The sequence below is a fragment of the Pristis pectinata genome, chromosome 15 (genome assembly GCF_009764475.1).
Source record: "Pristis pectinata isolate sPriPec2 chromosome 15, sPriPec2.1.pri, whole genome shotgun sequence".
In the NCBI taxonomy this organism is placed as follows: domain Eukaryota; kingdom Metazoa; phylum Chordata; class Chondrichthyes; order Rhinopristiformes; family Pristidae; genus Pristis; species Pristis pectinata.
Genome location: NC_067419.1, coordinates 16,470,615 through 16,486,067, shown reverse-complemented (window position 1 = coordinate 16,486,067; position 15,453 = coordinate 16,470,615). Strand labels below are relative to the sequence as shown.

At 40.0% G+C, this 15,453-nt stretch overlaps 1 protein-coding gene across 1 annotated transcript in view; it reads right to left on the bottom strand.

Moving 5' to 3' along the window:
* LOC127578231 (FYVE, RhoGEF and PH domain-containing protein 4-like) overlaps positions 1-11,677 on the bottom strand; it is a 173,898-nt gene extending 162,221 nt beyond the window's left edge. The window contains exon 1 of the mRNA XM_052029982.1: positions 11,466-11,677. Coding sequence (XP_051885942.1) covers positions 11,466-11,550 — 85 coding nt within the window. The 5' untranslated portion in view covers positions 11,551-11,677. The remainder of the gene's footprint in view (positions 1-11,465) is intronic.
* Positions 11,678-15,453: the final 3,776 nt, after the last annotated feature.

Genomic DNA, 15,453 nt, shown 5'->3' with positions numbered 1-15,453 from the left:
CCTGATGCTGCTTCTGCCTGCATTCCCAGCCCTACATCCAGTTGCAGACCTGGTCCCAATCTCTTGCTGTGGTCCTGCCAAATTCCCTCTGTGGTGTGGGAATGCTGTTCTCAGCCCTTCGCTAAGGGCAGATGGCGAAAGCAGAGACAGGATAGCATGGCCAGTTAACAGTGGCTATCTTGCTGTGGACCAAGAAACTTCAGTCTTCAGAGATGCTATGGAAATATTGTATTGGATATATGTTGGGACTCTCTCAGTGAATAAATGGAAGAGAGTAAAAAATGAAATTTGCATCCATGCCAAACTGACATGGTATGCACGATCAAAGTCCCTCTAGCAAAAAAAATACTATATTTCAGACACTATTGATTTACAATCAAGAACTTGAGCACGAAGTGGGAGAAGTGGATTCTTTCCATTTTCTCAATGCTGTTCCAAAAATCCTTTACAGCAATGAACAGTTTACCCAAGATCCCTATCTAGAAAAACAACAAATACTTTGTGTATGTGACTCATTTTCTCAGGATCTGGGCATTATTTACTAGGCCAGCATTTATTGCCTGACCTTCACTGCTCTTGAGAAGGTGAAGCGAAACTGCCTACTTGAACCACTGCAGTACTTCTGGTAAAGGTTCTCACACAATGCTATTGGGTAGAGAGTTTCATGACTTATACCACTATTTCTTTATCGTTGCTGGATCTATTTCCAAATTAGGATGGTACACAACTTGGAAGGGAACTGGCAGGTTGTAGTGTTCCCATGTGCATGAAGCCTTTACTGGTTTAGGAGATGCTGTTGGAGTAGCCTACGTGAGTAAAGGCAGTATATTTTGCAAATGATACATATGCCAACCACTGTGCACCAATGCCGGAGAGAATGCATGTTCAGGGTGGTAGATAGATTGCTCCCACCTTTCTCCCAATCCTCCAGTAACACTCCCCAACCCTCTGATCTCACAAATAAAATCCACTCCCCACCAATCTTGCTCCAGGAACCCCCCATGGCCCTGGTGTCAAGCCCAATATCTCAATCCTGAGTTCCCAAAGGCCCAGCCTTATAATTGAGGTCTTGATCTCCGTACAATTCCCACCCTACTTCAGCCAGTTGGATGATTGCCAACCAACCAATATGGCACCAATCACCTGCCACCCCTCATCCCAATCCCCAATCACACTCCCGAACATCCAAGATCGAAGACCTGACCCTCCTATATCATTCCCAAATATCTGTAATCTTGCATCTGATCCTCTCAGTCTCATTTCTGACCTCCCTCTGCACCTGAGACACAAGTCCATGACAGAGGTTCTGACTTCCCATAACTCTGGCCAGTTACTGACGTCACCATCATCCCTGATCCTGATCCCTGCCTCCATTCTTCACCTTCCCTGCCTGCCTGACTCCAGGCTTCAATCCTCACCCTGTTGCCAATGGCCCTCTCTCCCCTTCTCTCCTCAAACTCGACAACAAAATGCACCACATCCTATCAACAGCACCTATGTGTGTGGGCTAGATTAAACAGATTGCTCATGGGTCGTTTTTTTTTGCAGCTGAATTTTTTTACTTCAATTCAATCTTAAGATGTCTTCACATAGCTCAAAAATTTCATTAAGTACTTAATTACAGTGGATTCCAAAAGAGGGAGCATACATGTCTTTGCATGCACATACACATAACTGATATATATTGAAAACAAAACTATTTTTGTCAATTTACTATTTGAGAAAACTATCTAATTCTAAAGGTAGTAATTAATAAAAACTGATTTTAATGATTTGCAAAGAATAATATAACAATTAAGATTAAAAAGGACGAGAAGTTCAAATGGATAGAAATAAAGAGGGGAATTCCTTGAAGAGCTGGTTATGCTTACAACAGAAAAGTGATTCAGTCTGGATGGCATGCGAAATAAAGTAACTACAGTGTGTATCATCACAGTCTTTCAACCTTCATTAGGTATGTAAGTGGTACAAGAGGACAGGAAGCCATAGTCCGTAGACTTGAACCTTCTTCTGTTTCAAATATTCATTTTCACACCATCAATATGCTGTGGTAACTCGTTGGTTTCAGATGACGAAAATCAGCCAACTTCTCTATTGAGACAATTGGCAAGTAAGGTGTGTGGTGGAGGGTAGGGATGGTAGCAAACTAAAATATTTTTGAGAATGTTCCTCAAGAAATTACAAAAACTTTTAAAAATTCACAAAATTAACTTTTCCACCAATGCTGTTAGGGATCACAGATTTGTAAGTTTAACTCTAGGCACAATTGCAATTTACATACACTGCTTATTTACACACTAAAATTAGAAATGGGATGACCAAAGCCATTAACTTCTGTCCCTACCACAAACTGTGTCTCTTATCCATAACTCAGCCTGTTCCCTGACAATTGTCTGAAACTGGATCAGAATGTTCCCCATCTTGGTGTCACATCTAACCTTGAAATGACCTGTGAATCATAGATCTAACTCATCCCTGCAACTGTGTAATTCCACTCCAATGAACCTGGCCCCATGCCTCAGCTCATCTGTGGCTGAAGCCCTCATTAGTGCCTTTGTTACCATTTCAAAGCACTCCTGGCTAGCCACTCATATTACACCTTCTGTAAAACATGCACCCAACACACCTGTGCTTGCTGAATAGAAAGCACCAATCTTAAAAATCTTTTTAAATCAAAGTCTTCTCTAGTTCTGTTCTACCCTGTCACTGTAATCACCTCCTGCCCTATGACCCTCAAAAATATCTGCATTTCTCCAACTTCATTTCTGGATAATCCTTGAATTTGAACGCTCCACCAATTGATGATCACGCCTTCAGTCATAGGACTCTCCACTTCAGAATTCCCTTGCCAATTCCATTTGTTGTAATGTTTACTTATGTAGTCCAGTATCAATATGCTCAGCTAAAGCTCTTTGCAACATTTTGTAACATTTAAGGACTAATATAATTTTTTTGCATACAAGATCTGTATATTTAAACAGCCTCCCTCCTGTTCTGTGTGCAAGCTTGGGACATCTAGTAAAGGTTTGCCTGCAACCTAATCAATTGTTAAATAGATGTCTAAGCTCCCCACTGGATTTTCAATACCAGCCATTTTAATAAGTTCTTTGTAATATGAATGAGATTAGTTATAATTTAGTGTTAAAACTGTTTAAATTATTTACTGCAATTTGCATTTGATACCAACACAGTTCCTTAATAACAACATAAGAATCAGGAGGAGAAGTATGCCATTTGGTCCCTAGAACCTGCTCCATCAATCATCAAGATCATGGCTGATCTTCCACATCAGCACCATGCCCACCTTGATTCCTCTAATGCCCATTCGTTCTTGGTTTTGAATGAACATAACAAATGAACTTCCACAGCTGTCTGAGGTGGAGAAGCCCAAAGGTTCACCACTGAGTGAAGATACTTCCCCTCATAGCAGATTTCTCTTCATCAGTCAGGGGTAATATTTTCCTTGCATCTAGTCCATCAAGCTCTTTTAAGAATTCTGTAAGTTTTAAGGTCAAGGGAATAACATTCAGATAAACCAAAGTAGGTTAAGCAGATTGAGCAAAGGAGTTCACGATCATAAATATTTTGATAAAATAAATCGAAGAAATTTGTTCCCATTAGTGGGCAGCACTGGTAGAGCTGCTCTTTTGCAGCTCCAATGATCTGGGTTCAATCCTGACCTCTGGTGCTATATGTGTGGATTTCATCAGTTTCCCCCAACTGCTCTGGTTTCCTCCCATATCTCAAAGATATGCAGGTCGGTAGGGGTTAATTGGCCATTGTAAATCGCCTCTCCAGCGTTGGTGAGTGATAGAGCGGGTGAGAAGATGACTGGAATATGAGCATTATAAAATGGAAGTCATGTAGGATTAGTGTAATGAGTGTTTGATGGACATCAAGGACTCGGTGGGCCAAAGGACCTGTTTCCATGCTGTAAGATTCTATGACTTCATTAACATATGGCTCAAGAACAGAGGGGACAGAGTTGAAATCTTGGGCAAAAGATACAATGAGAATGCAAGAAAAACCTCTCTTACATAGAAGGTGGTTCTGATCCAAAGTTGGTTAGGTAGGTGCAATGGGAACAGAATTAATCAGCGTCTTCAAAAGGGAAATGGATACACACTTTGCAAAAGAGTAATTCATAGGGCTGTGGGGAAAGAGCAGGGGAGTGACTGATAGTATTTGCTCTAGCAGGTGCTGGCATACACTCAATGGGCCAAATGGCTAGCTTCTATTCCATGATTAGACATGCAAAAAAAAGTTTGATACCTGCCAAATAAATGAAATAATTAACGTAATGAAAAAATCTTTGCTATTAATATATGGACAGATGGTGAAAATATAAAAGTAACAAGCTCCTGAAGTGTTTATGTATGTCCATTTAAATGATAAGGTGATCATATAAATTTATGCAAGTATATGATGATATAGCTTCACTTGTTTTTAAATTCAGTTTAGAGTAGTCACACAAAAATAATAATTCCAAGAACTTGTTCAGCTCTGGTGCACTTCTGTTGCTGATAATTCTGAAAGTAGTTTGGTATTTTAGCTATCTGAGTTGTATTTCATGTTAAGCTAACTGAAAAGGACTATAAATAGAGATATTCAAATACTCTGGTTGATACGTAGATGTCTCAAAGAAAAACTACGCTTGGCTTGGTAAATGATCAAGCACTTTGTCTGTAGACTGGCTGACAACATAATTTGCAGCAACCAGCTGTGCACTATATGAAAATACACAAGCAGATTACATTCATAAAAATCCTGGTAGGACAGCAATTCCCCCAGAAATTTGGTCGCACTTTATGAACTATATTGTATATACTGCAAGTTCTATACTGGCTGTATGTGTCCAGGGAAAAATTTTCCCATGTAAACCTTTGCAAGAAAAATTGTCTGCACTCTAACAAGCATGTGAGATCGGACCACTTGCTTTAATAATAATTACAGCATTGGTTAAGGCGCGATTGCTGATGACTGTCAAGGTGGCCAAGGCAATAGAGTTTTATGAATCTGAAGCTGAAGATATTTAAGGTAAGGATAGAGAGCAACACAAGTAAGAAAAAGACCGAAGTGTTTATGTGGGGCAAAAAATTTCTTAAAAGGATCAAAATGGAGTAGGAGAAATAAACTGGAAATAGTTGTTGAGCAAGAAACAAATCAAAATAGGAAACTTTTAAAATGGTGACCAAGAGCACAAGAGAAATACATCACACCAAGTAGCCAGTATTGACACACCATTGAACAAATAAATAATTATTATGGCATGAACTATGTGCACAGACCACAATGAAGATGACAAAAGAAAAAAATAAGGTCATGAAAGAAGTCATTAAAACAAATAAAAAGGCAAAAAGTACAAAAGTTAAATTATCAAAGAATTGAGGGAAGTTTAGACCAATTAACAATTCTCGTGAGAGAAAGTTAAAGTTAACCAGGATTAGTTTAAAAAAAAGTATAGATAGTGAAAATGTGGAATAGTCAGCAACCCAAAAGGGAAAGTCTTGCTTGAGTAATCTCATTAAGTGCTCTGAAAATGAAATGGGGAGGGTATGGTACCATAAGCATAATATATCAAGTCTTCCAAAAAACCTTTGATCAACTCTCAGCAAGCAGGTTCTTCACTAATGTTTGTATATGTGAAATTGGCTGTATGGATAACTCGCTGACTAGAAATCCAAAAGCAATGCGTCGAAAAATACAGCGATTTGGCCCAACAAATGGTGAGGAGTGGGGGTGAGGCAAAAGCAGTTCACTATAAAAAAAACTAAGAAATTGCAGGCAGAATTTTAAAATGTGCTGATGTTTCAGGATGTGAGCATGCAGTAATAGAAAGTAGGACTGTGACAAATTGCAAGAAGACATTAATAAATTTGCAAGGTCATATTTTACCAGCTAGATTAAAGAGGCAACATATACTTTGGAAATGTGTCAAAATAAGAGACAGGGAGAGAGAGACTGGGGATATACATAATCACAAAGTAGCAACAAACATTAAAAAAACAAAAAAAAGTTTATTTTTGGAGGGAGAGAAATGAAGGGCCGAAAAGTCAAACGTATAGAAATTTGATTATACTTAGAATACTGAGAGCAGATCAGGCTTCCCTTCAGTCAAGGCACCAGAAGAGATGCAAAGTATATTTATTGGAATTACACCATAACTGAGGGGTTATACCCGTCAGGAAAAGTTAACACAATGCAGCTCTTTCCTCATAAAAAAGAGATTGAGGAGTGAGCTGATTGAGGTCTTTAAGGTTGCAGAAGTGTTTGATAAGGTAGATATAGACAAGATATTTCTCACTGAAGGGAAAAAAAAAATGGCATTAAGGATAAGATTGTCACTAAATTTTCCTATAGGGAATTCAAGAGAAACTTATTTTTACCCAATCAGATATTAGTATGAGGAACTCACTACTATAGGGAATGGTTGGGAAAATAAATGGATGAGTTTCAGGAAAGGCTAGTCAATGTGTGGGAGGGAGGTATAGAAGGATAGGAGTTAGGTGAAATAGATCGAGGACAGCTCATATCAAGAATAAACAATGGAAAGGATTTATTAGACTGAGTGGCCTGATTTTCTGCTAGGAATAGTTTGCAAAATACTTTCTAAATTTGGCAAAAAGGTTAAAGCTACAAATTACTGAAATGAGTTGTTTCCTTGCACACATATAGATTCAGACTCTGTACATTTAACGAAAAAATAAATATAAAATTACCTCAATAATGTTTTTCCTCAAAAAAATAGAGCAGTGACAGCTAGAAGTTAAAAACAATATGCCAACTGTTCAGCCAATTGATGCTAAAACATCCTAATAAATAGAATGCACCAAACATGATAAAACTGCACATTCTGTATCGCTAATTATGTCACAGCTTTACATCAATCCCATGATGTTGAGGAGCTGAGGCTTTTGAGCAAAAGGACACCTCATTCTATTGTAAAATACATATTTTTAATCTATGTCATTTAACGTCTGATTTAAAACACAAGAAATTTCAGTGTATATTTGGAATTAACAAGAAAGGCAGCAGTTTAATAAACCTGAGAATGTAACTGGAGAACAATGAAATAACAAAATTGAATGGGAAATGTTCTCACAAATTGATACAAGCATTTGAACCAACAGTATCCACTGAAAGCCCTTACACTGCAAAAAAATAACTTGCTCAAATACGCGTTAGTTGGTTGCATCTTTTTGCTTTAAAAAGCTTGAAATGCCAAATGTTATAGACTTTCAGTGAACATTGACAGTTTTACACATTGTTCCTACAGTGGCATTAAAATATCCAAAATATGCTTTTTATAATCTTCTTGTCATTCTGCTGAGAAGAAGCCCTGCATTGTGGTTTTAGTAGTCTCATTAAAATCTGGAGAAATCTAAAAAAATCAGAGGACACTTTCACCACAAGAGATATAAGAGTAGAAAAATGACCCCTGGGCTAAACGAGCATTGTCAATTCATCCACTGAAGCTCTGTTCCACTTCCACTTGCTTTTTAACTAGTGGTTAGTCTCATTTGAATTGTGTGGGCAAATGAGACTGGAGATAAATATCTTGGTGCTGTTGGTTAACTGCTGGCCAAATCATGCACCAGAAAACCAAAGCAAGGTAATACCAACCACATTCAAAAGACTAAAGCTGTTAAGAGGCAAAAGATGTGGATATTCCTTCCCTAGATGATTTATTACATCTTTTAGTATCTCATAAAATGCATGCTGAATCCATTTTAGAACTATTAGTTCTAACTATCCTTTAAAGCTCATTATCTCCATAGATATGATTACCAAATATTAATATTCTATTTTACTTACATAACTTGACATACTGGCTGCAAAAAAAAAGCAGATCCTCAGTTTAATATCCTGAAGTCCATAAGGATTTGAACCAATTATTTTGCTCAAGCTTTTGAATGAAAATCTGAAATTAATTGCAAATTGTGATCTAGATATTTAAAAGTATGGCATCTTTTATTTTTAATACTTGTGCTGATCAATCATTTATCAGTAATCACATATTGTTGGCTACAAAAAGAAAGAAAGACTTTAATGTGAAATAATCTGTATGTGCAGCACACCATACAGCACTCAGACTAGCACTACAATCCAAATTTCTAACAAGCAAAATAAACAAACAGTATCCCCTACTCATCTGCAACCAAACTGTCCCAACATGCATTCTCTACTTCTTTCCTTCTGAAGGTTGGACAGACTAGGTCTATACCTGCTGGAATTTGGAAGAATTTGAAGGGAGGTAGGGAGGGGAAGGGGCAGATATGGGGAAGAGGATTTTTTTTTCTCTTTGTGGAATCTGGAAGTAGGGGTTACTATTTAAAAGCAAGGGGTTGCCCACTTATGACAGAGATGATGATTCCTTTTTCTCTCAGACAGTTGAGAGTATTTTATACATTCTTAGAATATTTTTAAAACAGGAGTTAGGTAAATATTTGATCGTCAAAGAGGTAAGGGATTACTGCAGGTAGACAGGAATACAGGGGTGAGGTTACAATCAAATTTGATCAGATCTTATTAAAAGCTGGAGCAGGCTTGAGGGGCCAAACTGCATGCCTCCTGCTCCTGTATGTGTGTTCCTCAGATAGAAGAGATTCTGCAGATGCTGGAATCTGGGACAACACACACAAAATGCTGGAGGAAATCAGCAGGTCAGGCAGTATCTACAGAGGGAAATAAACAGTCGATGTTTCGGGTCGAGACCCTTCATCAGGACAAGTAGCCACCTTAATATTTTTTCAATGGACTATGTGCATCATGCCAAACTTTCCAAAGTTTCATTTAGATTCCCTACAACTTAACAAAAGATTGTGAAAATTCATAGTCCTATCTTCAATGCTTTACACATAATCATGTACATTTTAATTTAACCTCTTCCAGAAGGCTTCTTGAATCTACTTTCAAGATTTGGTAACTTCAGTACACGGTTTCTAATTGGCAACTAACTATTCATTTTAGGCCTATGTAGGTTACTCCAGTGCATCATGAAGTACCCTGCCATATACAAGCCTACACACAGATCAACTTGATTACCCAATGGTGAGGCTTAAGCTTCCTTTGTGTTTATCCCACTTTGACTCGGAACTCTCTCAAGTGTTTCCAACAGTTTATTTGTAGGTGCTCTATTTGTATAGTGCATCGAGAGAAAACTGCAATTTATCCAATACACAAGATTGCATACTTTAAATAACTTTGGCATAACTAGAAGCTCTAATCTTGATTGTTATTATGTAAACATATATTAAAGACTGCTGAATGTATTCAAATTACATGTTTAGCATTACCACGAAATGTTTGAAGTTGCACAATAACACGTCCATTGTAATTCTCCAAGGCCCAAGACAACTCAGCAGTAAAGTGCATATGGGGTGTTTTGCTCTGCTTTGGTGTTCAAATAAGGTTCCAAGTTCAGACTGCATTTGCATTATAAATTTAATGCTATTGAGAAACAAACCCTCTTCACAGTAACAACAACTTTCATTTATACACTGTCTTTAATGTACCAAAATATCTCTGGGTGCTTCATGTGACATCATTAAACAGAACTGGAGATCCAGCCACATTACAACAGATGACCAAAAGCTTGATCAAAGAGATGTATAAGGGAGGACAGGTGGAGAGGCAGAGAGGCTTAGGTAGGGAATGCATGACCAACATTAATGGAGTGACTAAAATTTAGGATGTACAAGTGGCTGGAAATGATGCAACACCTCATAGGTTTTCATAATGGAATTTATTTGAGAGGTAAAGGTGAGGTCATAGAAAGACAAAAATAAAGATGAAAATTATAAAATAGAGGCACTGGTTAATTGAGAAACTATGTACATCCATAAGCCTAGGCCTAATGAGCAAAACAGACTGAAATTTAGGATATTGCTGCTGATTTTCAGATGAGCTCATGTTTGAGTTGATTGAAGATGGAAGACCAGCCAACTGGGTGTTAAAATAATCATGTCATTGAAGTAGTGAGGTACTGATGAAGGATCCCATGGAAGATTACCAAAGATAGGATAGAACTGGGCAAAATTACAAGGTGGAAATACAGGCAAAATGGATATGATCTTCACCACTTGAGACTACCAAGAGAAATGCAGGGAGGAGGATCAACCAACATACACAGGCTTTATTGACCTCAAAAAGCCTTCATCAATTTAAGGGGACCATGGAGTATCCTTCTCAAAAATCTAGACTCCTGGTGAAAGTCATCTTACGAGTTCTACACGATAACGTGCAGATGATAATCCTAGCCACAGATTCTCAAGAAATTCAACCTCCATGGAGCCTGGTATCAAGTAAGGCTCCGCCATTGTTTCTCGATTGCTCATGTTGGAAAAATGTCCCTCACCTCTAACATACTGCCTACTGGAGTAGAGCTAATCTATGGGAAAATTTGGAAATTCTTCAGCCTTCTGCCTCCAACCCAGAGGCAAGGTCACCCTAACCTCAGTCATTGAACTACTGTATGCAGATGATGCTTCCAATATGAACATACTCCAAAGCCAAGCTCCAAATCATAATCAACTTATTCATTGAAGAATAAAAGGAGAATGAGCCCCAACATCCTCAAAATAAAGGTCCTCTACCAACTTGCCCCCACTGTATAAACACTGCCCTCTGACATAAAGGTCCGTAGCAAGACCCTGGAAAATCTGAACCACTTCCCATATATTGAGAGTATCTTTCAGTGAAGGCAGGAATTGATGAGGAAAGTCATGAGCCTGCTGAGCACCAGTAACCCTGAGGAAAAGAGTGTTTATAGATCAAGACTTAAAATCTAGCACAGAGCTATAAGCAACCAGGCAGCCATATGTACCATGCAGAGTCATGGACTACCGAGGGCAGACATCTCAAAGCACTGAAGAGTAACCACCAGTGGTGTCGACAAAATTCTGCAAATACACAGTCAGCACAAGTGAACCAACATCAGCGTCTTCTCTGAGCCACCTTCTCCAAAGTTAACTCAATTGACTGTAAAGGACAGGTCACACTGTTCGTTCGCCTAACACCAGTATCCCAAAACAGAACTCTATTCCGAGCTCCGTCATGGACAGAGAAAACTCAAGGATGTTCTCAAAACCTCCTTGAAAAAAATGTAATTACTTTCTCTGTCAGCAAGATTTCAAGTCCATAGTTTCTCCACTTGTTGCTTATAACAATCCAGTTTTCAATTACAAATAACTTTTGAAGACTATTTTAAGGTATAATAACCTATTTGTTTTGAAACATGTTAGCAGGCGCCGAATGCAAACGAAAGGAAGAAGGGTGAGCTTTCCAGCTGTGGGATTTTTGCAGATAAGATGAAAGGCGGAACTTTCCTGACAGACGCCCTGCGATTAAACACTGGAACGTATCCCCAGGAATGGGGGCGACATGTAGACACCAACTCAAAAGTCACAATCAAAATTCCCTTCTCATATTTCCTCTCCGCAGCATTCGGTCTAATGTTGTCTTACCCATTTCATCCAACGCCTTCCGCGTGGGGAGCGAAGATGTAGTCTCCTTTTTTCTTATCGCAGTCCTCCTGAAATCTTGCTGCATAGTGACCCGCTGTACCGAGGAGAGGCGGGAAACGCAAAATCCAACCAAAAGATCACAATAAAGCCAAACTCTGCAAATAGTTCACATAGCGCCAGCACCCACTCGGTGCCTGCATGTGGTTAGTGCATTGGCACCCGCGGAGACAGTTTGCGAAACGTCTCCAACGCCCATCAATCACCGAAGTTACCCCGCCTCATCGCCCAGGTAACCCCTCCCTTTCACTCGGGTCACCTGGCGCCCTCACTCAGGTAATCCCTCCCCCATCTCCAAGGAAACCCGCCCGATCACCAAAGGGAACGCTGCCAATCCACCCAGTTAACCCCGCCCTCGATCACCTATGTGACCCCGCCCTAAATCGTTGACAGCTATTCCATGGGCCGGCGAGCTCCCTGACTTCTCATGTTTATAGCTTCAAAACCCATGCTTCATGGACGTTCCGAACGCGAGTATCAACAGCATGTGAAGATAATTGGCAGTCTTAAAGAAAAAATGGACTTGAAGGTAAATAAGAAATATTTCTTGTTTTATCCAAAGAGGTGTTTTGGAATCGTATTCATTCACTTTTAGACCATAAGACATAGGAGCAGAATTAGCCCATTCGGCCCATTGAGTCTGCTCCATCATTCGATCATGGCTGATTTATTTTTCCCTCTCCTGCCTTCTCCCCGTAACCTTTGACACCCTTACTAATCAAGAATCTATCAGCGTCCACTTTAAATATACCCAATGACTTTGCCTCCACAGCCATCTGTGGCAAAGAATTCCACAGATTCACCACCCTTTGGCTCAAGAAATTCCTCTTTGTCTCTGTTCTAAAGGGACATCCTTCTATTCTGAGGCTGTGCCCTCTGATCCTAGACTCTCCCACTACTGGAAACGTTCTCTCCACATCCACTCTATACAGACCTTTCAATATTTGGTAGGTTTCAATGAGATCCCCCCTCATCCTTATAAACTCCAGCAAATACAGGCCCAGAGCCTCCTCATTTGTTAACCCTTTCATACCTAGGATCATCCTTGTAAACCTCCTCTGGACCCTCTCCAATGCCAGCACATCCTTCCTTAGATATGGGGCCCAAAACTGCTCACAATACTCCAAATGTGGTCTGACAAACACCTTATAAAGCCTCAGCATTGCATCCTTGCTTTTATATTCCAGTCCTCTCGAAATGAACGCGAACATTGCATTTGCCTTCCTTACCTCTACACCCTATACACTCATGCTACTCCCTATACACTCATGACTGTGTGGCCAGATTCTGCTCTAACTCCACCTACAAGTTTGCAGATGATACCACCATTGTAGGCCGTATCTCAAACAGTGATGAGTCGGAGTACAGGAAGGAGATAGAGAGCTTAGTGGAATGGTGTCATGACAACAACCTTTACCTCAATGTCAACAAAACTAAAGAGCTGGTCATTGACTTCAGGAAAGGGGGCGGCGTATGTGCACCTGACTACATCAACGGTGCTGAGGTCGAGAGGGTTGAGAGCTTTAAGTTCCTGGGAGTGAACATCACCAACAGCCTGTCCTAGTCAAATCACGTAGAAGCCATGGCCAAGAAAGCTCACCAGCGCCTCTACTTCCCCAGGAGGCTAAAGAAATTTTGTTTGTCCCCTTTGACTCTCACCAACTTTTACAGATGCACCATAGAAAGCATCCTATCTGGATGTATCACGGCTTGGTACGGCAACTGCTCTGCCCAGGACCACAAGAAACTGCAGAGAGTTGTGGACACAGCATTACAGACACCAGCCTCCCCTCCTTGGACTCTGTCTTTACCTCTCGCTGTCTTGGTGAAGCAGCCAGCATAATCAAAGACCCCAACCACCCGGGACATTCTCTCTTCCCTCCTCTTCCATCGGGTAGAAGATACAGGAGCCTGAAGGCATGTACCACCAGACTTAAGGACAGCTTCTACCCTACTGCGATAAGACTATTGAACAGTTCCCTTATACAATGAGATGGACTATGACCTCACGATCTACCTTGTTGTGACCTCGCACCTTATTGCAATGCACTTTCTCTGTAGCTGTGACACTTTACTCTGTACTGTTATTGTTTTTACCTGTACTACATCAATGCACTCTGTACTGACTCAATGTAACTGCACTGTGTAATGAATTGACCTGTACCATCGGTTTGTAAGACAAGCTTTTCACTGTACCTCGGTACAGGTGACAATAATAAACCAATACCAATACCACCGACTCAACCTGCAAGTGAACCTTTAGGGAATCCTGCACTGGGACTCCCAAGTCCCTTTGCACCTACGATTTCTGAATTTTCTCCCTGTTTAGAAAATAGTCTATGCCTTTATTCCTTCCACCAAAGTGCATGACCATACACTTCCCTACGCTGTATTCCATCTGCCACTTCTTTGCCCATTCTCCCAACCTGTCCAAGTCCTTCTGCAGACTCCCTGCTTCCTCAACACTACCTGCCCCTCCACCTATCTTTGTATCATCTGCAAACTTGGCCACAAAGCCATTAGTTCTGTCATCCATTAACATATAATGTGAAAAGTAGCAGGCCCAACACCAATCACTGTGGACCACCACGAGTCATCGGCAGCCAACCAGAAAAGGCCCCCTTTTATTCCCACTCTTTGCCTTCTGCTAGTCAACCAGTCTTCTATCCATGCTAGTACCTTTGCTGTAATACCATAGGCTCCTATCTCGTTTAGCAGCCTCATATGTGACACCCTGTAAAAGGCCTTCTGAAAATCCATGTAAACAACATCCAGCAACTCTCCTTTGTCTATCCTGCCTGTTACTTCCTCAAAGAATTCCAACAGATTTGTCAGGCAAGATCTCCCGTTAAGGAAACCGTGCCGACTTCTAGATGCATGGGTCCAGGTCTTTAGTCAGGAAGGAGGTAGCCATAGTTTGATGCAAGCTTTAGGGGATTCCAGATATGACAAGTGTTTTTATTCATTCATTTTTGTCCATCCCTAATTGCTCCTGAATTGAGTATGCAATTTAGAATTGGTACTGGAGTGACAGCAAGTAATATTGTATCCCACTGCTGAAGAGATAGTTAACTGGTGTTACCACTGTTATATTGAGAAATTTTCTAATTTGTGTCTGCTGCTGAGTGAAACCAAAAGGATGTTGCAGTGGAATATTGTCTCTCATCTCTGGTTCCAGCCTGTACCTTTTTTTCATAGTCTTGGAACAATTATCTAAACAATTCTTGATTCAGAATTGTGTGATCAATCAATCTTAGAGATTCATTTAAGTTGTTATCAATCTCGTTTCTTATACTTTGTCATCCTCTGAGAACTTAACAGACCATTAACCTATTGTTGAAAATATTTAATGGCAACTACTCGCCAATGAAGCTGCTCACCAAAGCCCAGTTTGGTTTTTGCCATGACCACTCGGCTCCAGTATGCAGAGTGGCTACAGTGTGTGCCATCTACAAAATATGCTGCAGTTATCTGACAGAACCACCCAAATCAGCCTCTAACTGCAAGAAGGATAAAGTCAGCAGTTGCATGACTTACAAATATATTACCAATTCTTTCATTGCCACTGGGTGTCAATCCTCGAACTCCCTACCTAAAAGCATTGTGAGGGTAGTTTCACCAGAAGGAACGTGAGACATGCAATAAATACTGGCTTTGCCAGCAATGACCAGATTCACAAAAATGAAAAAAGAATCACACTAGCTGTTTTAATATATATTCCCAATTTACTTAAGTATTTGAATTTAAATTTCTTAGCTGCCATGGTGGGTTTCAAACTTTTATCTTTGAATCAGTGGTTCTGAATTCTGGCTGCTGGTTCAGTAACCTTACTTTGCTACTATCCTCATTGATGCATGCCTAGTAATATATTTCTGCAGTTCTGTTCCATAGGAATAAACTCAAATAATTGGCAGTGCTAAGTGTCCTCAAG